The sequence below is a fragment of the Bombina bombina genome, chromosome 4 (genome assembly GCF_027579735.1).
Source record: "Bombina bombina isolate aBomBom1 chromosome 4, aBomBom1.pri, whole genome shotgun sequence".
Classification (NCBI taxonomy): Eukaryota; Metazoa; Chordata; class Amphibia; order Anura; family Bombinatoridae; genus Bombina; species Bombina bombina.
The window spans coordinates 51,101,219-51,124,571 of NC_069502.1; the positions used below are offsets into that span (position 1 = coordinate 51,101,219).

General features: G+C 37.1%; 1 protein-coding gene across 1 annotated transcript in view; it reads left to right on the forward strand.

Annotated features, from left to right (window-relative positions):
* The window catches only part of LOC128656846 (vomeronasal type-2 receptor 26-like), a 97,463-nt gene that overhangs the window by 30,430 nt on the left and 43,680 nt on the right, over window positions 1-23,353 (forward strand). Inside the window, exon 3 of the mRNA XM_053711013.1 lies at window positions 12,844-12,967. Within this exon, the coding sequence (XP_053566988.1) occupies window positions 12,844-12,967 (124 nt within the window). The remainder of the gene's footprint in view (window positions 1-12,843; window positions 12,968-23,353) is intronic.

Genomic DNA, 23,353 nt, shown 5'->3' on the forward strand with positions numbered 1-23,353 from the left:
TCGCCGCAACTAAATAAATAGTTTAACCCCTAAACCGCCGCTCCCGGACCCTGCCGCAACATATATTAAATGTATTAACCCCTAATCTGCCCCCCTCTACACCGTCCCCACCTATAATACATTTATTAACCCCTATCCTGCCCTGAGGAAACCCCTGTGATTATTGGCTGTCACGTGGGGGTGAAACGCGCGTCGGCAGTGACGTAGGAAGTGGAGGTGGACGTGCCTGAAGGACAGATCGCTGTGGCGTCTACGCTGTTCTAAACTCAGCATGATGGTGAACGACTAAGGCTGATTCAGCCCACATAGAAAGGAATCTGGGAAATCCAATCACTGAAAGCAAAAATACGGTTGTATAACAAGTTGAACGTATGACTCTGACATTTCAGTCCGTTATTCTTCAGATACTGGACGGTGTTTTGATGCACTGTGTATAAACACGGCTCTACTTAACGGGACAAAGTAAAAACTGTCTGTGGGTGCTTTACTTACACCGCTTCAATAACTACCTGTGTGCAACCTTTTCATCTCGTATTTTTATTGCATTATGTTTTGATAAGATTCCATATGATACTGGATTAAAACTTTTTACTGTGAAAGACAAAACGATCTGCTTTGAGGTTGTTTTAACATAGATCCAGAAAAATTAATATTCATGACACCTGATACCTTTCACTATATTGGTGGTGCCCGCTGAATACTGGAGTTGTTATTTCTTAACCCCATAGCTCTTGCTTGTCTTTAAACATTTCTGTATAAGTTAACTTATGTTTATATCTTTATGATAAGCACTCAGTCAGTCTGTAAATTTGGGGCTGATTAACATAGATCCAGATCCATTATAACATGACACCTGATACCTTTAACATTATTGGTGGTGCCCGCTGTTACTGGAGTTGTTTTCTAACCCCTTACAGTCTAAACTGCTCCCCACTATAAGGATTGGAGATGTCAATTTAAAATGCTGGTTTATTGACGTATTGTGCACAATACTTGGAGCTACACACTTAACATATGATTTAGCTGTTAATGTGTAATTGCTCATTGTTTTGAATTGTTAAACAGGAATTGCACTGACATAGATCCTCAAGGATCACTATGGTGGCAGATTTTACGCCTTGTACGTAACCACCCGCTAGTGGAGGTGTTGTCAGTGCAGATAGTTCACAGTTTAAGTGATTCTCTTTTTTGTTCTATGTGATAATAAATTTGTACAGCGGAATCTGTGCTAAGGCATTTGTCTACCAACGCTTCCTTGCTTCATTGGTTCATGTGTCTTAATATAAGTTATTAACTTGAAAGGTCATATTATCTGAATGACATGTAGGTATAGGATGAATGAGAGTAGACTTCACTTACCGCTATTTAGCGGAGCTGGGCATTTGTTTAGCATTTCATAACGAAAAAAGATGTGCTGAAATCCCTGTCTATCCAAATGGCAATCTAATTGCGGTTGCCATATAAATCTTCCTTTCTAATATAAATACATATATATATATATATATATATATATATATATATATATATAAAACACGGAAGGGAACTGCACTCTCATGCCGGACCGGGTACACATCCCATGACCCTGCAACATGCTCAGCCCTGGGTGCCACTGGCTGTGCTGTCTGGGTGCAAGAACCATAGGGAAAATTAATTTGTTTTGTAATTTTCCCTATGGTTCTTGCACCCAGACCTGTCTGGGGTTAACTGCTTGTGGCTCTGGGGACAGCACAGCTTCCTGTGAGTGCCAGTGGCACCCAGGGCTGAGCATGTTGCAGGGTCATGGGATGTGTACCCGGTCCGGTATGAGAGTGCAGTTCCCTTCCGTGTTTTGTATATGTCTAGGGTGGTTACATATTCCTGTGCACCCTTCCCTTGTTTTCAGTTTGTTTGGATTTGAAAGCTTGCATTGTGTGGCTGTTTTAGGGTCTCAGGTATTGGAAAGGACCTTGACGTGGTACCTGAGCTTGTCCCATTTGGCCAGATGCGGTGACTAACCTTTCCATTTTTGCTTTTAAATCTCAGCTGAGAGCTTTTAAGTGAGTGCTGGGTTTTCTCTGTGTGTATATATATATATATATATATATATATATATATATATATATATATATATATATATATATAACAACTTTAAATTTCACCCATAACAAAAAGTTGTATTCATTCTGTTGCTATCATTTGTTGAAGGAGCAGCAATGCACTACAGGTTTAGAAATGAATACATGTGTAAGCCAATAACTATGTATGTATATATATATATATATATATATATATATATATATATATATATATATATATATATATATACATATATATATATATATATATATATATATATATATATATATATATATATATATAAAATATACACACACATATATATATACATTTGTATATGTATGTGTATATATATGTATATATATATATATATATATATATATATACTGTATATACACATGTATATATATATATATATATATATATATATATATATAGTCATTGGCTCACACATGTATTCATTTCTAAACCTGGAGTGCATTGCTGCTCCTTCAACAAATGATAGCAACAGAATGAATAAAACTTTTTGTTGTGGGTGACATGTAAAGTTGTTTAAAGGGACAGTTCAGTACCAAACAAATATTTCCAATTTACTTTTATCACCAGAAAAAGAACAGAAGCAGGGCGCATCCCCTCTAAGTGTAATATGTAAGTTTCAAACAGATTTTATTAGACAATACAATTTCACACTCACAAGATAGAACCTCAAACGTGTGAGGTATGTTTAAAGCACTGGGGAACAGCTCATGGGTCTCTCAAGGCCACGCCCACCGCATCACGTCGTCACGTCATCCGCTTCAGCACTCGCAAGCAGCCGGCTTTGTACTTGCGAAACAGCTGTTTGAGGATTGAGCGTGGTGGTAGCTAAACGAAACTTTGTTTCACAATCAACTTCTTGTTTTAATTACATGGAACATTTTTAATCCATTTGGGGACGGTACCGGGATTTGAGGAGCCCCTGGAAACTGTGAGTGGAGACCTCTATAACTATAGTGAGACACTTAAACCGGATTTCCAGACTGAGGCCTAGATTTAGAGTTTGGCGGTAGCCGTGAAAACCAGCATTAGAGGCTCCTAACGCTGGTTTTAGGCTACCTCCGGTATTTGGAGTCACTCAAAAAAGGGTCTAACGCTCACTTTTCAGCCGCGACTTTTCCATACCGCAGATCCCCTTACGTAAATTGCGTATCCTATCTTTTCAATGGGATTTTTCTAACTCCGGTATTTAGAGTCGTGTCTGAAGTGAGCGTTAGAAATCTAACGACAAAACTCCAGCCGCAGAAAAAAGTCAGTAGTTAAGAGCTTTCTGGGCTAACGCCGGTTCATAAAGCTCTTAACTACTGTACTCTAAAGTACACTAACACCCATAAACTACCTATGTACCCCTAAACCGAGGTCCCCCCACATCGCCGCAACTCGATTAAATTTTTTAACCCCTAATCTGCCGACCGCCACCAACGTTATCCTTATGTACCCCTAATCTGCTGCCCCTAACACCGCCGACCCCTATATTATATTTATTAACCCCTAATCTGCCCCCCACAACGTCGCCGCCAGCTACCTACACTTATTAACCCCTAATCTGCCGTCCGCACGCCGCCGCCAGCTACATTATCCCTATGTACCCCTAATCTGCTGCCCTAACATCGCCGACCCCTATATTATATTTATTAACCCCTAACCTGCCCCCCACAATGTTGCCGCCACCTACCTACAATAATTAACCCCTAATCTGCCGACCGCAAAGAGCCGCCAGCTACATTATAGCTATGTACCCCTAATCTGCTGCCCCTAACACCGCCAACCCCTATATTATATTTATTAACCCCTAATCTGCCCTCCCTAACATCGCCGACACCTAACTTCAATTATTAACCCCTAATCTGCCGACCGAATCTCGCCGCTATTCTAATAAATGTATTAACCCCTAAAGCTAAGTCTAACCCTAACACTAACACCCCCCTAAGTTAAATATAATTTTAATCTAACAAAATTAATTAACTCTTATTAAATAAATTATTCCTATTTAAAGCTGAATACTTACCTGTAAAATAAACCCTAATATAGCTACAATATAAATTATAATTATATTATAGCTATTTTAGGATTATTATTTATTTTACAGGTAACTTTGTATTTATTTTAACCAGGTACAATAGCTATTAAATAGTTAATAACTATTTAATAGCTAAAATAGTTAAAATAATTACAAATGTACCTGTAAAATAAATCCTAACCTAAGTTACAATTAAACCTAACACTACACTATCAATAAATTAATTAAATAAAATACCTACAATTACCTACAATTAAACCTAACACTACACTATCAATAAATTAATTAAATGCAATACCTACAAATAACTACAATGAAATAAACTAACTAAAGTACAAAAAATAAAAAAGAACAAAGTTACAAAAAATAAAAAAATATTTACAAACATAAGAAAAATATTACAACAATTTTAAACTAATTACACCTACTCTAAGCCCCCTAATAAAATAACAAAGACCCCCAAAATAAAAAAATGCCCTAGCCTATTCTAAATTACTAAAGTTCAAAGCTCTTTTACCTTACCAGCCCTGAACAGGGCCCTTTGCGGGGCATGCCCCAAGAAGTTCAGCTCTTTTGCCTGTTAAAAAAAAAACATACAATACCCCCCCCCAACATTACAACCCACCACCCACATACCCCTAATCTAACCCAAACCCCCCTTAAATAAACCTAACACTAAGCCCCTGAAGATCATCCTACCTTGTCTTCACCATACCAGGTTCACCGATCCGTCCTGGCTCCAAAATCTTCATCCAACCCAAGCGGGGGCTGGCGATCCATCTTCCGGCGGCTGAAGAGGTCCAGAAGAGGCTCCAAAATCTTCATCCTATCCGGGAAGAAGAGTAGATCCGGACCGGCAACCATCATCTTCCAAGCGGCATCTTCTATCTTCATCTGATGAGGACCGGCTCCATCCTGAAGACCTCCACCGCGGACCCATCTTCATCCGGCGACGTCCAACTGAAGAATGACGGTTTCTTTAAGGGACGTCATCCAAGATGGCGTCCCTCGAATTCCGATTGGCTGATAGGATTCTATCAGCCAATTGGAATTAAGGTAGGAATATTCTGATTGGCTGATGGAATCAGCCAATCAGAATCAAGATCAATCCGATTGGCTGATCCAATCAGCCAATCAGATTGAGCTCGCATTCTATTGGCTGATCGGAACAGCCAATAGAATGCAAGCTCAATCTGATTCGCTGATTGGATCAGCCAATCGGATTGAACTTGATTCTGATTGGCTGATTCCATCAGCCAATCAGAATATTCCTACCTTAATTCCGATTGGCTGATAGAATCCTATCAGCCAATCGGAATTCGAGGGACGCCATCTTGGATGACGTCCCTTAAAGGAACCGTCATTCTTCAGTTGGACGTCGCCGGATCAAGATGGGTCTGCGGTGGAGGTCTTCAGGATGGAGCCGGTCCTCATCGGATGAAGATAGAAGATGCCGCTTGGAAGATGATGGTTGCCGGTCCGGATCTACTCTTCTTCCCGGATAGGATGAAGACTTTGGAGCCTCTTCTGGACCTCTTCAGCCGCCGGAAGATGGATCGCCAGCCCCCGCTTGGGTTGGATGAAGATTTTGGAGCCAGGTCGGATCGGTGAACCTGGTATGGTGAAGACAAGGTAGGATGATCTTCAGGGGCTTAGTGTTAGGTTTATTTAGGGGGGGTTTGGGTTAGATTAGGGGTATGTGGGTGGTGGGTTGTAATGTTGGGGGGGGTATTGTATGTTTTTTTTTACAGGCAAAAGAGCTGAACTTCTTGGGGCATGCCCCGCAAAGGGCCCTGTTCAGGGCTGGTAAGGTAAAAGAGTTTTGAACTTTAGTAATTTAGAATAGGGTAGGGCATTTTTTATTTTGGGGGGCTTTGTTATTTTATTAGGGAGCTTAGAGTAGGTGTAATTAGTTTAAAATTGTTGTAAGATTTTCCTTATGTTTGTAAATATTTTTTTATTTTTTGTAACTTAGTTCTTTTTTATTTTTTGTACTTTAGTTAGTTTATTTCATTGTAGTTATTTGTAGATATTGTATTTAATTAATGTATTGATAGTGTAGTGTTAGGTTTAATTGTAGGTAGTTGTAGATATTTTATTTAATTAATTTAATGATAGTGTAGTGTTAGGTTTAATTGCAACTTAGGTTAGGATTTATTTTACAGGTAATTTTGTTATTATTTTAACTAGGTAACTATTAAATAGTTATTAACTATTTAATAGCTATTGTACCTGGTTAAAATAATTACAAATTTACCTGTAAAATAAATATTAATCCTAAAATAGCTATATTATAATTATAATTTATAGTGTAGCTATATTAGGATTTATTTTACAGGTAAGAATTTAGCTTTAAATAGGAATAATTTATTTAATAAGAGATAATTAATTTCGTTAAATGTAAATTATATTTAACTTAGGGGGGTGTTAGTGTTAGGGTTAGACTTAGCTTTAGGGGTTAATACATTTATTAGAATAGTGGTGAGCTCCAGTCGGCAGATTAGGGGTTAATAATTGAAGTTAGGTGTCGGCGATGTTAGGGAGGGCAGATTAGGGGTTAATACTATTTATTATAGGGTTAGTGAGGCGGATTAGGGGTTAATAACTTTATTATAGTAGCGCTCAGGTCCGGTCGGCAGATTAGGGGTTAATAAGTGTAGGCAGGTGGAGGCGACGTTGTGGGGGGCAGATTAGAGGTTAATAAATATAATATAGGGGTCGGCGATGTTAGTGCAGCAGATTAGGGGTACATAGGGATAATGTTAGTAGCGGCAGTTTACGGAGCGGCAGATTAGGGGTTAATAATAATATGCAGGGGTCAGCGATAGCGGGGGCGGCAGATTAGGGGTTAATAAGTGTAAGGTTAGGGGTGTTTAGACTCGGGGTACATGTTAGAGTGTTAGGTGCAGACGTAGGAAGTGTTTCCGCATAGCAAACAATGGGGCAGCGTTAGGAGCTGAACGCGGCTTTTTTGCAGGTGTTAGGTTTTTTTTCAGCTCAAACAGCCCCATTGTTTCCTATGGGGGAATCGTGCACGAGCACTTTTTGAGGCTGGCCGCGTCCGTAAGCAACTCTTGTATCGAGAGTTGAAGCTGCGTTAAATATGCTCTACGCTCCTTTTTTGGAGCCTAACGCAGCCTTTATGTGGACTCTCAATACCAGAGTTATTTTTATGGTGCGGCCAGAAAAAAGCCGGCGTTAGCTACGCGGGTCCTTACCGACAATACTCTAAATCTAGCCGTGAGTGAGCTGTATTTGAGAGCTGCAGCTAATTTTCCTTGAGAGACCCATGAGCTGTTCCCCAGTGCTTTTACCATACCTCACACGTTTGAGGTTCTATCTTGTGAGTGTGAAATTGTATTGTCTAATAAAATCTGTTTGAAACGTACATATTACACTTAGAGGGGATGCGCCCTGCCTCTGTTCTTTTTCTTTTTCTGTAGTTTATCCGGTTCCAGAACCGTGTATCAGTGGTGGCAGCAACCCATTTATGTGATTTGTGAAAAGAATCTTTGGAATTTGGATGTCATTCACTAAACACATATCCTTTTATTATTACACTTGCTGTTCAAATACTGTGAGCATTGGTGTAGAGTGTGGGGCGCTTTTTAGTGTGTTGTATTACTTTTATCACCAATTTGGATTTGTTCTTTTGGTATTCTTAGTTGAAAGCTAAACCTAGGAGGTTCATATGCTAATTTCTTATACCTTGAAGACTGCTTCTAATCTGAATGCATTTTAAACAATAGAGAGCATTAGTTAATGTGTTTCATATAGATAACATTGAGCTCATGCATGTGAAGTTACCCTGGAGTGAACACTGATTGGCTAAAATGCAAGTCTGTCAAAAGTTTGCAGAAGTCTAGATAGAAGGTAAACACAGATGTAAAAAGTGTATTTCTTTAACTTTAAAAAGAAAAACAGAGTCAAGTGTACACAAAAAAAAGTTATTTGAAGATATTTTTTTCAGGGATTTTAATGGCAATGTTGTGCAACATACTACAAGCAAATAAGGAAAATCAAAGAGACTTCAGAGGGGACATACTGAAGAACCCCATCGTAGATGTCCAAGCAGCAGAAATGGCTCTTCAATACGACAAAGGTGCACTCGATCACTGATTGGGTGGCGATGTGTGCCTCATTGTATCACACCTCTTCCACTCCATTGGGGTTGTGGATGGGTGTGAACAGCCAGGAAGACACGAATATCCAGAATCACCTGCGTAAAAGAAATAGAGCATTGATATTAGCAATATCTAAAATATATAATATACATGTGTGTGGATATATAAGAGATATTTACCTATGATGATTCCCTCTGGCATTTGTCCCTCCTGGACCTGATGGTAGATTGCTGACTTACGGAGGTTGAAAGAATCGTAGTTGGAAAAAGGGAGTCCAGAGCGTAAACAGATTATTCTCAACCTGGCGTCACAGATGACCTGGATATTCAGCCAGTGGTTAGGCTTCCTGTCCCAGTATGGCTCCTCTCTACCCCTGGGAGGCTGCACTAATATATGTGTGTGCAATCTATGGCCAATACTCTTGGCAACCCAGCAAGATGATAAAATTGGAGCTTGACAGCATGCCACTCCTCAGGTGTATTGGGGAAGTGGACATGGTGGACTAGGTGTTGGTGCAAGGCATTCAGGACAACCTTCAGATGACATGAGAAGGTTGCCTGGCTCATACCTATGCCTAGACCTGTCACAGCCTGAAATGATCCAGTTGCCAAAAAATAGAGGACCAATAGTAATTTTATCATCCCAGGGATTGCCCTAGTTCTTTGCAGTGAGTGGTTCGAGAGACTCCTTGATTTCTACATAGAGCCTCTCAATGGAAGCCCTATTGAGTCAAAATCGACTCAATAGGGCTTCCCTATGTGGACCTCAGAATACAGGAACATATACACAGAACAATTAAAGTCTTTTTGAAAGTTTTACTAATAGATAAGCAAAAGAATAGTTGGCTGTTCAGATTCAAGATCACAGAAAACAGCAAGTTTAGACATAGGCCCAATGCAATATTAGAGTCCAATACAATGTTCAGAATATTATAAGTAGTTTGGAGTAATATAGCCCAATTGTCACTGGTACTTTAATTAAACTGTTAAAGGTCAGGTTGTCACAGAATACCTGGTAGGTACAGCAGGCACAGCTAGTGAGATGAAAGCAGACACAAGTTTTCCCAGTGAGTACTGTCACAGAATACCAAATAGGTTTAGCAGGCACAGCTGGTTTGAGGAAAGCTGTCACTGGTATGGTAGACACAGGTTTCTCAGCAGGCACAGGATACCCAGTGAGTATGCTTGGTCTCTAGAGTAAGGAGAGCATACGCAGGTACAAGGTAAATATGCTTAGTCTCAGGAGCAAGGTGAGCATACACAGGTATCGGGTAAGTATGCTTAGCCAAAGGAGCAAGGAACAAGGTAGGTAAGACAATAACTCAGCCCAGAGTGATGTGCTTAGTGAGCTTTTATATTAACTCCCACACCTAAGTCCTCGAGTCTCATAATTAAGCGTGGTCCCATTAAAACTAGGAAGCGCACAACTGAAGGAAATCTGGAGTCTCCAAATCCCTCCATGTAAGATGCTGAGATGGAAGGTACTCCCGGCATTCGCTGAGATCAGAGGTCCCAAAAAAGTACCCTCACAGATAGATGGATAGATAGATAGATGATAGATAGGGTGTGAAGTGTCCTAGTTTTGTGGAAGAGAATTATGGCAGCCCTATTGGTGCATATACAGCATAACAACAGATAGATAAAAAAAAGACAGAAAATATAATTTTAAGGTCACTTTCCAGCATAGATGAATTGACTACAAAGTACATATTTTTCATAAAATACTACCTAACTCCAAATCAGTATAAAAAATAGCTCACTGAAAGAAAAGTGATAGTATTGTTGGGAGAATGTCTGTAGGAGTTTGTATCTATACCTAGCACCTCAATATTTAGTGTTGAAGGTTAACTCAAATTTTATTCATTCTTGAGTTCTAAGACATACGGTATGTGATAGGTAAACATTTTAGAACTACTGTATTTGTAGACTTTACTTATAAAGATTTTATACAGTATATTCAAATATTTACTAGTAGAGGACATCTGTTCTGAAAGTAAATCATGGACAAAATCCTAAACTTTGTATTCTGGGAAGTTTCAACCTAACTCCAAGTGAAATCAAGCAAACTATTAAACCATGGTCATGCTTTTCATTCTATTGTATCAGGTTGCGTGTAAAAAAGCTTTTCAACTTGAGCAGTTGTCCACACCCCTTCACTGCATACGGGGTGCAGATCTGTTCATTTGATGACCTGTATGCATCTTTACACAATCAGATGAGTGTGTAATGCCCGCCCTTTCTCTCACGCAGCCAATTGCATGAGAGAAGGATCTGTCAATCACCCCGAGCAAATGAGTTTGGGGTGATTTCTCTTCACAACCTCAGTGGTGATTAAGAGTGTAGGAAGCAGTGTTCTAACTACTGCTGCTTCTTACATTGCGGGAAACAGGCTCGCTTGTGTGAACCTGCCTCGCAAGGGCTCTGGAACAGCTTATGCTGCTTCATACATGGTACAATCTTGCCAGAAACACCATAGCTCAGTCCTCATCCCAACAATGCCTACAACACTGCCCCTTCTGCACATTGAACAGTCACACAAACTCTGGCTTCTTAAAACACTTGTGCTTATAGAATAATGGTACAACTACTTTAAAAAAAGGATCATTTTACTTAATAGGATCCATAAAAGAAGACATTATTTAGGTCCTCTCAAAAGTTCTTAATTATGAATGATTAGCATTGTAATTAACTGAACTACATATGGATTTTTATATCAACTCTTAAAAGGATAAAAAATCAGATTAAAAAACACTTAAAGGGACATGAAACCCCCAGATTTTCTTGTATGATTCAGGTAGAACATACAATTTTAAACAACTTTCCAATTTAATTCTATAATAAAATTGTCTTTGTTTTCTGAGATAAGCTCAGCAATGTGCATTTGTATGAAGAACTATTTGACAGCAGTTTTGCAAGAATGTTATACATTAGCAAGAGCACTAGATGGAATCACTATTCCCTGTCATGTAGTGCTCCAAACATGTGCACATTACCTATCTAGATATTTATTCAACAAAGAATAACATGAAAATAAAACAAATCTGATAATAGAAGTACAACTTTTTTTAATTGTATACCCTGTCTCAACCATGGGAAAAAAATTAATATCTCTTTAAAATGTAGATTTACATTTGTGGTATATCTGACTAAATGCCTTTGTGGGCTGGTTTATGATGGCAAGACTGGTAGAAAAATTTGTGTCAAGATTAAAAAGCATAAGTCCAAAATTCAGTGTAAGGATACTGAGACGGCAGTCTCTGCTCATTTGTTAGGGATTTAACACAGGCCAGTTAGAGTTTCAAATTATAGAACAGGTTAAGATTCCTAGAAGGGGTGGTGATAGGGGAAATATTTTAAAGAGACATGTACTACTTCATTTATTTGGATATTTTGTTTTCTAAGGGAATTAATCAACAATTCAATTGGTCTTTATTTTGGTAGATTAATAAAGCTAATATGGAAAAATTGGTACTTTTTTAATCAAAAAGTTTAGATACAGGGGCCAATTTAACAATGTGCGGTCAGACATGATCCGCTGTAGCGGATCATTTCCGCCGCACATTGATAAATGCTGACAGCATACGCTGTCAGCATATGTCATTGCAAAAGCGTTTCTAGTGAAATGCTTCTGCGATGCCGCCCCTGCACATTCCCGGCCAATCGTCCGCTAGCAGGGTGTGTCAATCAACACGATTGTATCCTCAGAGGTGGCGGACGAGTTAAGGAGCAGTGGTCTTAAGACTATGTTGTGTAATTTTAGAGTCATGATGGCTTTAAAAAACATAAATATTTGTAATGCTAATCAGCCATGATTAAAGAAATAGTCTAGTTAAACTTTCATGATTCAGATAGAGCATTCAATTATAAGCAACTTTCTAATTCACTTCTATTATCAATTTTCTTTGTTCTCTTGGTATCCTTATTTGAATGAAAGCTTAGGAGCTGACCTATTTTTGGTTCAGAACCTGGGTAGCGCTTTCTGATTAGATGGCTACATTTAGACACCAATCAGCAAGCGCTACCCAGGTGCTGAACTAAAAATGGATGGCTCCTATGCTTACATTTTTGCTTTTTCAAATAAAGGAACCAAGAGAATGAAGAAAAATTGATATCAGGAGAACATTAGAAATTTGCTTAAAAATGCCTGCTCTACCTGAACCATGAACTTTTAATTTTGACTAGACTATTCCTTTAAGGGTCTGTGAAATTATCCAATTTTTTTATGGACACTGTACATGAAAGTATGTACATGAAAGTATGATCTTTTTAAAAGTAAAAAGACTAGAGCATTGCATATTCTCTCTTGTGCAATCTGTACATTTCATGACCAGTGGTTGGAATCACAATGTTGTGAGTTATGTATTTGTATATTTCTAAATTCATGATTAAGAGTCAAAATAAATATCCTTATTATTAAAATAAAAATGACTAAATATAATTTAACCATGTTTTGGAGACCTGAGCTGTATATATGCATTTAGGTAGTTAAACATTTAGATACTGGTTCATATTGTGGTCCACCTGGTAACTGGGACATTTTCCAGTAGTAAATATTATGTTTGCTTTATAATGCTTACTTTTATTACACTGCCATTGTTTTCCCATATAGAACCCACACTCTGTGTGTAGTAATAGCTGTGATACTGGATATCGAATGTCTAAAATAGAGGGGAGGCCAGAATGCTGCTATGAATGTGTCTTGTGCTCTGCTGGAGAAATATCCAACACAACAGGTATACAAAAAAAATATAAAGAAAGAAAAATAATAGTAGAGGTGTGTAGAAACTTCCATAGTAAACTGTTTAAGTTATGTATAGTCCTTTTCCATTACCTTGACAAACTGTGATATATTTACCATGTGACGTCCTACCTGTCAATTAGCTTTAAGCATACTGTGAAACATTGTGTGACAATTTAAAACAAAATGTCTAGTTGTTTTACTGGACAATTCTTTGAATTTTGTTTTCAAATGACCTTTTTAAATTTAGTTTGTATTTCATACAAAACTTTCACATGTAATAATAGGATTTAAAAAAAAAAAAAAAAACAGAAACTTAGAGGGAGGTTTTATAGTGTAGATAGAACAGCTCTTTTCAGAATATTTACATAAAAGAATAAAACTTTTTTGAATCATCTATACATATTCCTTAACGTAAAATATCATATTTCTTTATTATATCTTTTATAATGAGTCATTATAAGCTTTTATATTCTACTAAATGTTTAAATTCAACATTTTGGTAATACACAAAAACATGGGGGTCTATTTAACAAGGGCCGAATGGCCCCTGTTCCCCTTGTTTCCGCGAAATAGCAATCCGCCCGATCATGTACAATTGGGCTGATTGACACCCCCTGTTAGCGTGCGATTGGCCGTGAATCTGCAGGGGGCGGTATTGCAAGAACTGCTGGTGCAATGATAAATGCCGACAGCATATGCTGTCAGCATTTATCGATGTGCGGTGGACATGGTTCGCTATAGCGGATCATGTCTGTCCGCACATATATAAATAGACCCCTATATCTCTGCTCGACTTCTAATTGGATCACATTCTGTAACGACCTGTTTGAGGAATTAACAATAGTATTTCCTTTTTAGCACAGTGGGGATTACATGATATGATACAGCCAATGAATAATCTACCTAATTTTAGATCTTAAATAACCTATTTGAAGACTTAATTTTATTCTTAAGGCACACATAGAGAAAGTCCCATGAGATAGGATTAACCAGTCATACAAGGGCCTGCATCTTACATTTTTTAAGGATGAATAAAAACATATTGAATGAAAACAGGATAAACATTTAGGGTGAGATTATACTGTAAGTGGAGCGGTAAATCTTAATTTACCGTTATCAAAAACACTGCTAGCTAAATGCTTTTTGCAATTCTTGGGATCCGCTCATATTACAAGTTGCAAATATATATTTTTTGCTAGTGGTAGCCCAAGAATCGCAAACATCACTAGCGGAATTTTGGTGTGCGCGTGAAAAAAACATAACACCTTACCATTAGCCTCTAGCCTAATAAACCCTAATACGCTATCCCCTCCACATCACCGACCCTAAATAAAACTATTAACCCCTAAAATCCCCATCCCACCACATAGTAAAGTACCTAAATAAACTATTAACCCCTAAACTACCATTCCCCACAAAGCAAAGTAATTAACATCTTAACCCCCTAACCTAACACCCTCTAACTTAACCCCAATTAAAATACCCATAAATTAACTAAAATATTCTAACTACTTTAAAATAAATAAAAACTTACCTGTAAAATTAAATTAAAACCTAAGCTTACCCTAACAAAAAAACACTATTACTTGAAAATAAAAAAACTACATTACAAAAAAACTACATTACAAAAAAAACTCCATACAAAAAATAACAAATGAAAAAAATAAAATAAATAATATTCTAATATTCCCCCCAAAAACACCCAACAATAAAAAACCCTTTTCTACAAATAAACTACCAATAGCCCTAAAAAGGGCCTTTTGTAGGGAATTGCCCTAAAGCAAACAGATATTTTGCAAACATTTTAAAATGACCCACTAACATTACAACCCCCCCACAAACAAAAGCCTAACTCAAAAAAACCTAAACTACCCATTGCCCTGAAAAGGGTATTTGGATGGACATAGCCCTTAATGGCATTCAACTCTTTTGCTGCCCCCCAAAAAAAAATCCATAATCTTAAAAGAATAACTCACCCCAAAAAGAAAAAAAAACCCTGACACTTACCCCAAATTTGGTACTTATCAATGATGAGTGGCGCTCCATCTTCTTCCATCAGCGGTCCATCTTCTCTCTTCATCCCGGTGGCAGAGGTCAGGGCCGGATTTACATCTCAGGTACCTGTAGGCACAAAAACCTGAAGCGCCCCCAACCCCCCCCCAAAAAAAAAAAAGTGACAACAACTGAGGAATTTTTTATTATTATTATTTAGGACAACTAAAAATAAATATTAGATGTAAAACATTAAAGCTTAAGGTAATTACATTTTCCCTTTTATGGAGATACACAAATACATACACCAATTGCAATATTTGTTGTAATGGAAGCTACACCAAAAATCAATATTCAAAAATGGATGGAACATACACCTATGAAATGTATTGCAGATATCTCTGTCAATAAATACATAAAAGAAATTACCATAGGCTCCACACGACTTCTTCAGCCTTTTGGGGTTAAATTTTGTACCCCTCAGTCACCCCCCTTTATGGCCCCTTGGACAAATAATTCTGCATCAGATAGATCAATTTGCAAATAAAACACACTGACTTACTTACAGTTAAGTTTACTGTTACTCACTCCTATGAGATTTTCCAGCCACAGTGTATGCAAACACAACAGCTTGTCTGACCCCTCAAACACAGCCTCACTAAGGGCTCGATGATTGAAAGCTCTCTGGGCTGGCCAGATTATTAATGAATGCTCGCCAGTCCTTCTATTTCCCTGGTGGGATGATCTAAATCCATTTTTTACCCTGAAAATAGGGTGTCTCGCTAAGGGGCGTATACTGCATTTTCATATGAAATGTGCACAACAAAATTCGTATTTTAAACCTGATACAAAACAAATATTTGAATCATTCACACAAAAATAAGCAGGGAAAAATTGTATTGTTAAGGTGCACAAAAAATTGTAACAAAATTATTCACCAAAAATCGTATGTTAACAAAAAAGTAAAATTAGTATGTAATTTACACAGGAATAAATAAAATTAAATATGCATAGCGTAATTGTAGTACACTGGATGTACAAAAATCACACAGAAATTTGAATTTATAAATACAAAATACACAGCGTAATTGTTGTTTTTTTTAAATGGGCTGAACATGTGCGTTCCATGGGCGTATATGACAATGTCTCACTAATCCCAACGTAATTCTTTAAAGATGTTCGCACTGCAGATATCACAGTTTTTTCTCGCCACCTTTTCTCAAAACAATACGAACACTTATAGCCCCAATAGAAAAACAAATGCATACTAAAGTATAGGCAAATGTAAGATGCTCTATGCAGAAAGCAGCGTAATGTGAGTTATATTGGCTGCAGGATTTTAATTTTAAAGTGCTCCCCCTGCTCCCTGATAACTTTGCACTAAGTAGCGAAGTTTCCTTAATCAGCGAGCTCCACTACTTTTAATAGGAGCCATCTCGCAACTCGCAGAAACTGCCCCTTTTTTACGATCATTGCACCGGGGCAGCCCTGCGAGTGTCAGCGAGAAAAAGAAGGTTTGAGCTGGAGAATAATATATCATCGAGCCCTAATTGTGTTTTATTCCTTGTGTGTGTCACAGGGAGTCAATAATATTCCTTGTTTAGAACTATATTACAATTCAAAAATAGAAAATATGCAGCAAAGTGCAAAATTCATAGCTGGATCTGTTCATCTATTTTTCACGCTCTAATATTATATTTGTATATGTGTTAAAGTAGGAACTTGATTAAAGTGTTTGTGTACATATATATACACATATATATATATATATATAATATACACACAATCACACACACACACATACAGTATATATATATATATATATATATATATATATATATATATATATATATATATACACACAGTGGATATAAAAAGTCTACACACCCCTGTTAAAATGGCAGGTTTCTGTGATGTAAAAAATGAGCCAAAGATAAATCATTTCAGAAGTTTGTCCACCTTTAATCTGACCTATAAACTATTCAACTCAATGGAAAAACAAACTGAAATCTTTTAGGTGAAGAGAAGTAAAAATAAAAAATTAAGAGCACCTTTTGATTTTATTACAGCACTCAGTCTTTTTGGGTATGAGTCTATCAGCATGGCACATCTTGACTTGGCAAGATTTGCACACTCTTCTTTGCAAAAGCACTCCAAATCTATCAGATTGCGAGGGCATCTCCTGTGCACAGCCCTCTTCAGATCACCCCACAGATTTTCGATTGGATTCAGGTCTTGGCTCTGGCTGGGCCATTCCAAAACTTTAATCTTCTTCTGGTGAAGCCATTCCTTTGTTGATTTGGATGTATGCCTTGGGTCATTGTCATGCATAAAGATTAACATCCTCTTCATGTTCAGCTTTCTAGCAGAAGCCTGAAGGTTATGTGCCAATATTGACTGGTATTTGGAACTGTTCATAATTCCCTCTACCTTGAATAAGGCCCCAGTTCCAGCTGGAAAAAAAACAGACCCAAAGCATGTTGCTACCACCACCATGCTTCACTGTGGGTATGGTGTTCTTTTGGTGATATGCAGTGTTGTTTTTGCGCCAAACATATGTTTTGGAATTATTGCCAAAAAGTTCAACCTTGGTTTCATCAGAACATAACACCTTTTTTCACATGCTTTTTGGAGACTTCAGATGTGTTTTTGCTAAATTTAGCTGGGCTTGGATGTTTTTCTTCGTAAGAAAAGGCTTCCATCTTGCCGTCTACCCAAAGCTCAAACATATGAAGAATACAGGAGATTGTTGTCACATCTACTACACAGCCAGTACTTGCCAGATATTCCTGCAGCTCCTTTAATGTTGCTGTAGGCCTCTTGGTAGCCTCCCAGACCAGTTTTCTTCTTGTCTTTTCCTCAATTTTGGAGGGACATCCAGTTCTTGGTAATGTCATTGTTGCGCCATATGTTCTCCACTTGATGATGACTGTCTTAACTGTGTTCCATGGTATATCTAATGCCTTGGAAATTCTTTTGTACCCTTCTCCTGACTGATACCTTTTAACAATGAGATCCCTCTGATGCTTTGGAAGCTCTCTGCGGACCATGGCTTTTGTGTAGGACACGACTAAGAAAATGTCAGGAAAGACCTACTAGAACAGCTGAACTTTATTCAGGGTTAATCAGAGGCACTTTAAATGATGACAGGTGTGTGATGACTCTTATTTAAAATGGTTTTGAATGTGATTGCTTAATTCTGAACACAGCTACATCCCCAGTTATACCATTATTTTAGTTTTTTTTGTTTACTTACCTCCACCTTAAAGATTTCAGTTTGTTTTTAAATTGATTTGTGTAGTTTATAGGTCACATTAAAGGTGGAAAAAGTTCTGAAATTATTTATCTTTGTCTAATTGTTTACATCACAGAGACCTGACATTTTAACAGGGGTGTGTAGACTTTTTATATCCACTGTATATATATATATATATATATATATATATATATATATATATATATATATATATATATATATATATATGTGTGTGTGTGTGTGTATTATTCACTTCCTTCATTACATTTTTCCTGTAATACATTTATCATTAAAATAAATATTTAACTTGTATTTTTAAATGTGCTTGTGTATGATGTTAAAACATCTAAAGAAAAACCTATTTAAAGGGACATAAAATGTGACAGTTTGCTAGGGCATTTTCATTTTGCACTAGTGCTTGCGCAGAAGTGTGTTAGCCGCTTGCAAAATAGTTAAACACATAGTCAATGTCAGTTCTGAGACAGCAATGCACATCTGTGCAGACCCAGATAGGCTCATAGGACATGTTTACTGACAAACCATTAGTGTATTTCTTTTTCTGGAGATGACTTTGACTATGTGCTTAACATTTTGATGGAGTTAAACACAGTTTTGGGTAAACAATAGCAATATTAAAACTAGCAGCATGCAAGCTCATCATCAACCTTTGCAGCCAGTGGAAGAAAATATAAAATGTAGGTCCTTTTTCCACTACATGAAAAAAATCTTGTGAACTCTGATATTTTTAGTACAAATACACACAGATATTAAATTTATTTTGTTCTGTAATATAAATATAATATGATGTTGCTCTCAAAGGAAAAAAATGGAGTGTAGATTATATGTAATCCAGGGGTCAACAAATGTGTTTAAAATTAGAAGGCAGTAAGAATATTTAGGAGCTCTACTTTTAGGACCTAGAGAGTGGTATTTGTATATAAATCTATAGTAAATAATCCAGAAAATTAGGAGTCATAAGTCAGGGGTAAAATTCAATTCAATTTACCACAAAACACAAACATACCACTCTCACTAGATAAAATAACAGATGAACAATTTTTAATGTGATGTGTGTATATATATATATATATATATATATATATATATATATACAGACACACACAAACACACATATATATATATACACACACACAAACACACACATATATATATATACACACACACACACACACACATATATATATATATATATATATATATATATACACAAACACACAAATATACCATGCGAGTGGTTTACACACATACACATTTTTATTTTGCTAGTTAACCTTTAGTAATCAAGGTCTTCCTTTATAGCAACAGCCTTACAGTCTACAAACATTGTTGTCCAAGTGCCCTAAAGGCTGTAAATTACAATCAGCATTTGTAATAAAGAGCGGAGCAGCACATAACCTCCTCACCTCCAAGGCCTTTATAGAACAAAAACATACATCATGAAGCATAATTTAACCCCTGGCTATCAAAATGCACTACAGCACATAACAAGCGAATACACTTCAATCCTCTCTGGTAGCCAAGGGGTTAAAGTGTGCTCTGCTTGTTATGTTGTCATTCTAGGCAGCATTTAGAAGCCTTGTACAGTCCTAACCTGTCCAGAAGCCTTCATTCCTTCAACAAAAAGTGTCTTCTCCACATCAGCATGGAGCTTAACTGTGTGAGGGAGGCAACAGAAGTACATAAAATAAAAGTGAAACTTACAAAGTAAACATGCCTGGCGAAAATGGGAGGGGTTTAGTTTTAATCTTTGCCCCTCTCTCCTTCATGGCTCCCTGGACTGCTGTAACATATTCCCAATGAAACACTCGACTCTGTAAGCAGCTGGCAGCACAATTCTTACTAAAATGAATGCCCTCAGAAAAAAAAAATGTTTTTGTTTTTTTTAATACACTGACTACAGGCAGGCACCCCTCACTGCATTGAGCCTGTAGGCACATGCCTACTGTGCCTAATGGGAAATCTGGCCCTGGCGGAGGTCCATCTTCTATATTCATCCTGGTGGCAGAGGCAAAGTCATCTGCGATTGCGACGGTGACACCGGTTCTCCTCTTCAGACCATCGACACGGACGTCCTCTTCATGCGGTCTCCAGCAGGCCCAGTGAAGGTTGAATGCAAGGTACCCCTTTTATATAGGGGTACCCTTGCATTCCTATTGGTTGATTTGATTCTTCAAATTAGCCAAATCAGCCAATATCACAAATTTGTGAATGCAAGAGGGAAAATATTTTACTTCAAACTCATAATACATGCACAAATATCAGAGAGCAAAAAATAACTTCTAGTGAGTGCAAACTACCACTCCACTCATAATCTAGCCTATACTATTTATTACATTCACATTTCAAGCAATAAATCCCATTTTGTCTTACAATTAATGTAACAATTAATTTATGTATCTTTCCAAAATGATCAATATTCTCAATTTTCTTTACCATATAAGTATACACTCTACATGATCCACATGCTATTGCTTCTTTAAATAAATGTTTTCTTTATGTCATCATATCAGAATGGGTGCATGTACGTTTTTACTTGCTTTCTAACATAATGATTCTAGCCTGGATACTATTGGACAGCCCGGTGGATTTAGTTGCTCTGTATGTATTTTTGGTAAAAAGTATAAAGTAAATACCCTTGGATTTTACTCTAAATGATCATCTTTATCAGACCAACTGACAGGATTGAATATTAAGATTGTTATTTTTAATACAAAAATGGTTAGTTGGATCTGAAAATACATTTCTATAGTTCTGGATATTTTCCAGTTGTATTTTCCCTTTTTTGATGTACATCTCTATAGGCCACAAAACTATGGCCTAGATTACGAGTTGTGCGTTAGGGTTAAAAAGCAGCATTAAGAGGTCCTAATGCTGCTTTTTAAAGCCCGCTGGTATTACGAGTCTTGCAGGTACAGGTGTACCTCTCACTTTTTGAGCCAGACTCGGAAATACCGCAATTCCACTTACGTCAATTGCGTATCCTCTTTTTTCAATGGGACTTGCATAGTGCTGGTATTACAAGTCTGACCAAAAGTGAGCGGTAGACCCTCTCCTGTCAAAACTGGTACCACATTTTAAAGTCAGTAGTTAAGAGTTTTACACTACAACGCCGTAGCATAAAATTCTTAACTAACGTGCTAAAAAGTACACTAACACCCATAAACTACCTATTAACCCCTAAACCGAGCCCCCCCCCCCCCACATCGCAAACACTAAAAAAAATTTAACCCCTAATCTGCCAAACCGGAAATCGCCGCCACTATATTAAACATATTAATTCCTAAACCACCACACTCCAACATCGCAAACACTAGTTAAATATTATAAACCCCTAATCTGCTGTCCCTAACATCGCCGCCACCTACCTACATTTATTAACCCCTAATCTGCCGCCCCCAACGTTGCCGCCACTATACTAAATTTATTAACCCCTAAATCTAAGTCTAACCCTAACCCTAACACCCCCTAACTTAAATATAATTACAATAAATTTAAATAAAATTACTATCATTAACTAAATAATTCTTATTTAAAACTAAATACTTACCTATAAAATAAACCCTAAACTAGCTACAATATAACTAATAGTTACATTATAGCTAGCTTAGGGTTTATTTTTATTTTACAGGCAAGTTTGTATTTATTTTAACTAGGTAGAATGGTTATTTAATCGTTATTAACTATTTAATAACTACCTAGTTAAAATAAAGACAAATTTACCTGTAAAATAAAACCTAACCTAAGTTACATTTACACCTAACACTACACTATAATTAAATTAATTTCCTAAATTAAATACAATTAATTACAATCAAATAAAATTATCTAAAGTACGAAAACAAACATTAAATTACAGAAAATAATAAAGAAATTGCATCAACCAATCAGAATTGAAGGGACGCCATCTTGGATGACGTCATTTAAAGGAGCCTTCATTCAGTCGTTGGCCGTGGACAGAAGAGGATGCTCCGCATCGGATGTCTTGAAGATGGACCCTCTCGGCGCCGGATGGATGAAAATAGAAGATGCCGTCTGGATGAAAACTTCTGCCCGTCTGGAGGACCACTTCTGCCCGGTTGGATGAAGACTTCCGCCCGTCTGGAGGACCACTTCTGCCCGGTTGGGTGAAGACGTCTCCCGGTAAGGTGATCTTCAAGGGGTTATTGTTAGGTTTTTTTAAGGGGGGATTGGGTGGGATTTAGAGTAGGGTTGGTTGTGTGGGTGGTGGGTTTTAATGTTGGGGTGGATTTGTAATTTTTTTTTACAGGTAAAAGAGCTGATTACTTTGGGGCAATGCCCCGCAAAAGGCCCTTTTAAGGGCTATTTGTAATTTTTTATTTTGTTAGAGGGATTAGAGTAGGTGTAATTAGTTTAAAAATCTTGTAATTTCTTTATTATTTTCTGTAATTTAGAGTTTTTTTTGTAGTTTAGATAATTTTATTTAATTGTAATTAATTGTATTTAATTTAGGTAATTAATTTAATTATAGTTTAGTGTTAGGTGTAATTGTAACTTAGGTTAGGTTTTATTTTACAGGTAAATTTGTCTTTATTTTAACTAGGTATTTATTAAATAGTTAATAACTATTTAATAACTATTCTACCTAGTTAAAATAAATACAAAGTTGCCTGTAAAATAAAAATAAACCCTAAGCTAGATACAATGTAACTATTAGTTATATTGTAGCTAGCTTAGGGTTTATTTTATAGGTAAGTATTTAGTTTTAAATAGGAATTATTTAGTTAATTGTAGTAATTTTATTTAAATGTATTTTAATTATATTTAAGTTAGGGGGTGTTAGGGTTAGACTTAGGTTTAGGGGTTAATAACTTTATTATAGTGGCGGCGACGTTGGGGGCGGCAGATTAGAGGTTAATAAATGTAGGTAGGTTGCGGCGACATAGGGGTCGGCAGATTAGGGGTTAATAAATAAAATGTTGGTGTCGGCGATGTTGGGGGCGGCAGATTAGGGATTCATAAGTATAATATAGGTGGCGGCGGTGTCCGGAACGGCAGATTAGGGATTAATAATTTAATGCAGGTCTCGGTGATGTCGGGGGCAGCAGATTAGGGGTTAATAAGTGTAATATTAGGGGTGTTTAGACTTGG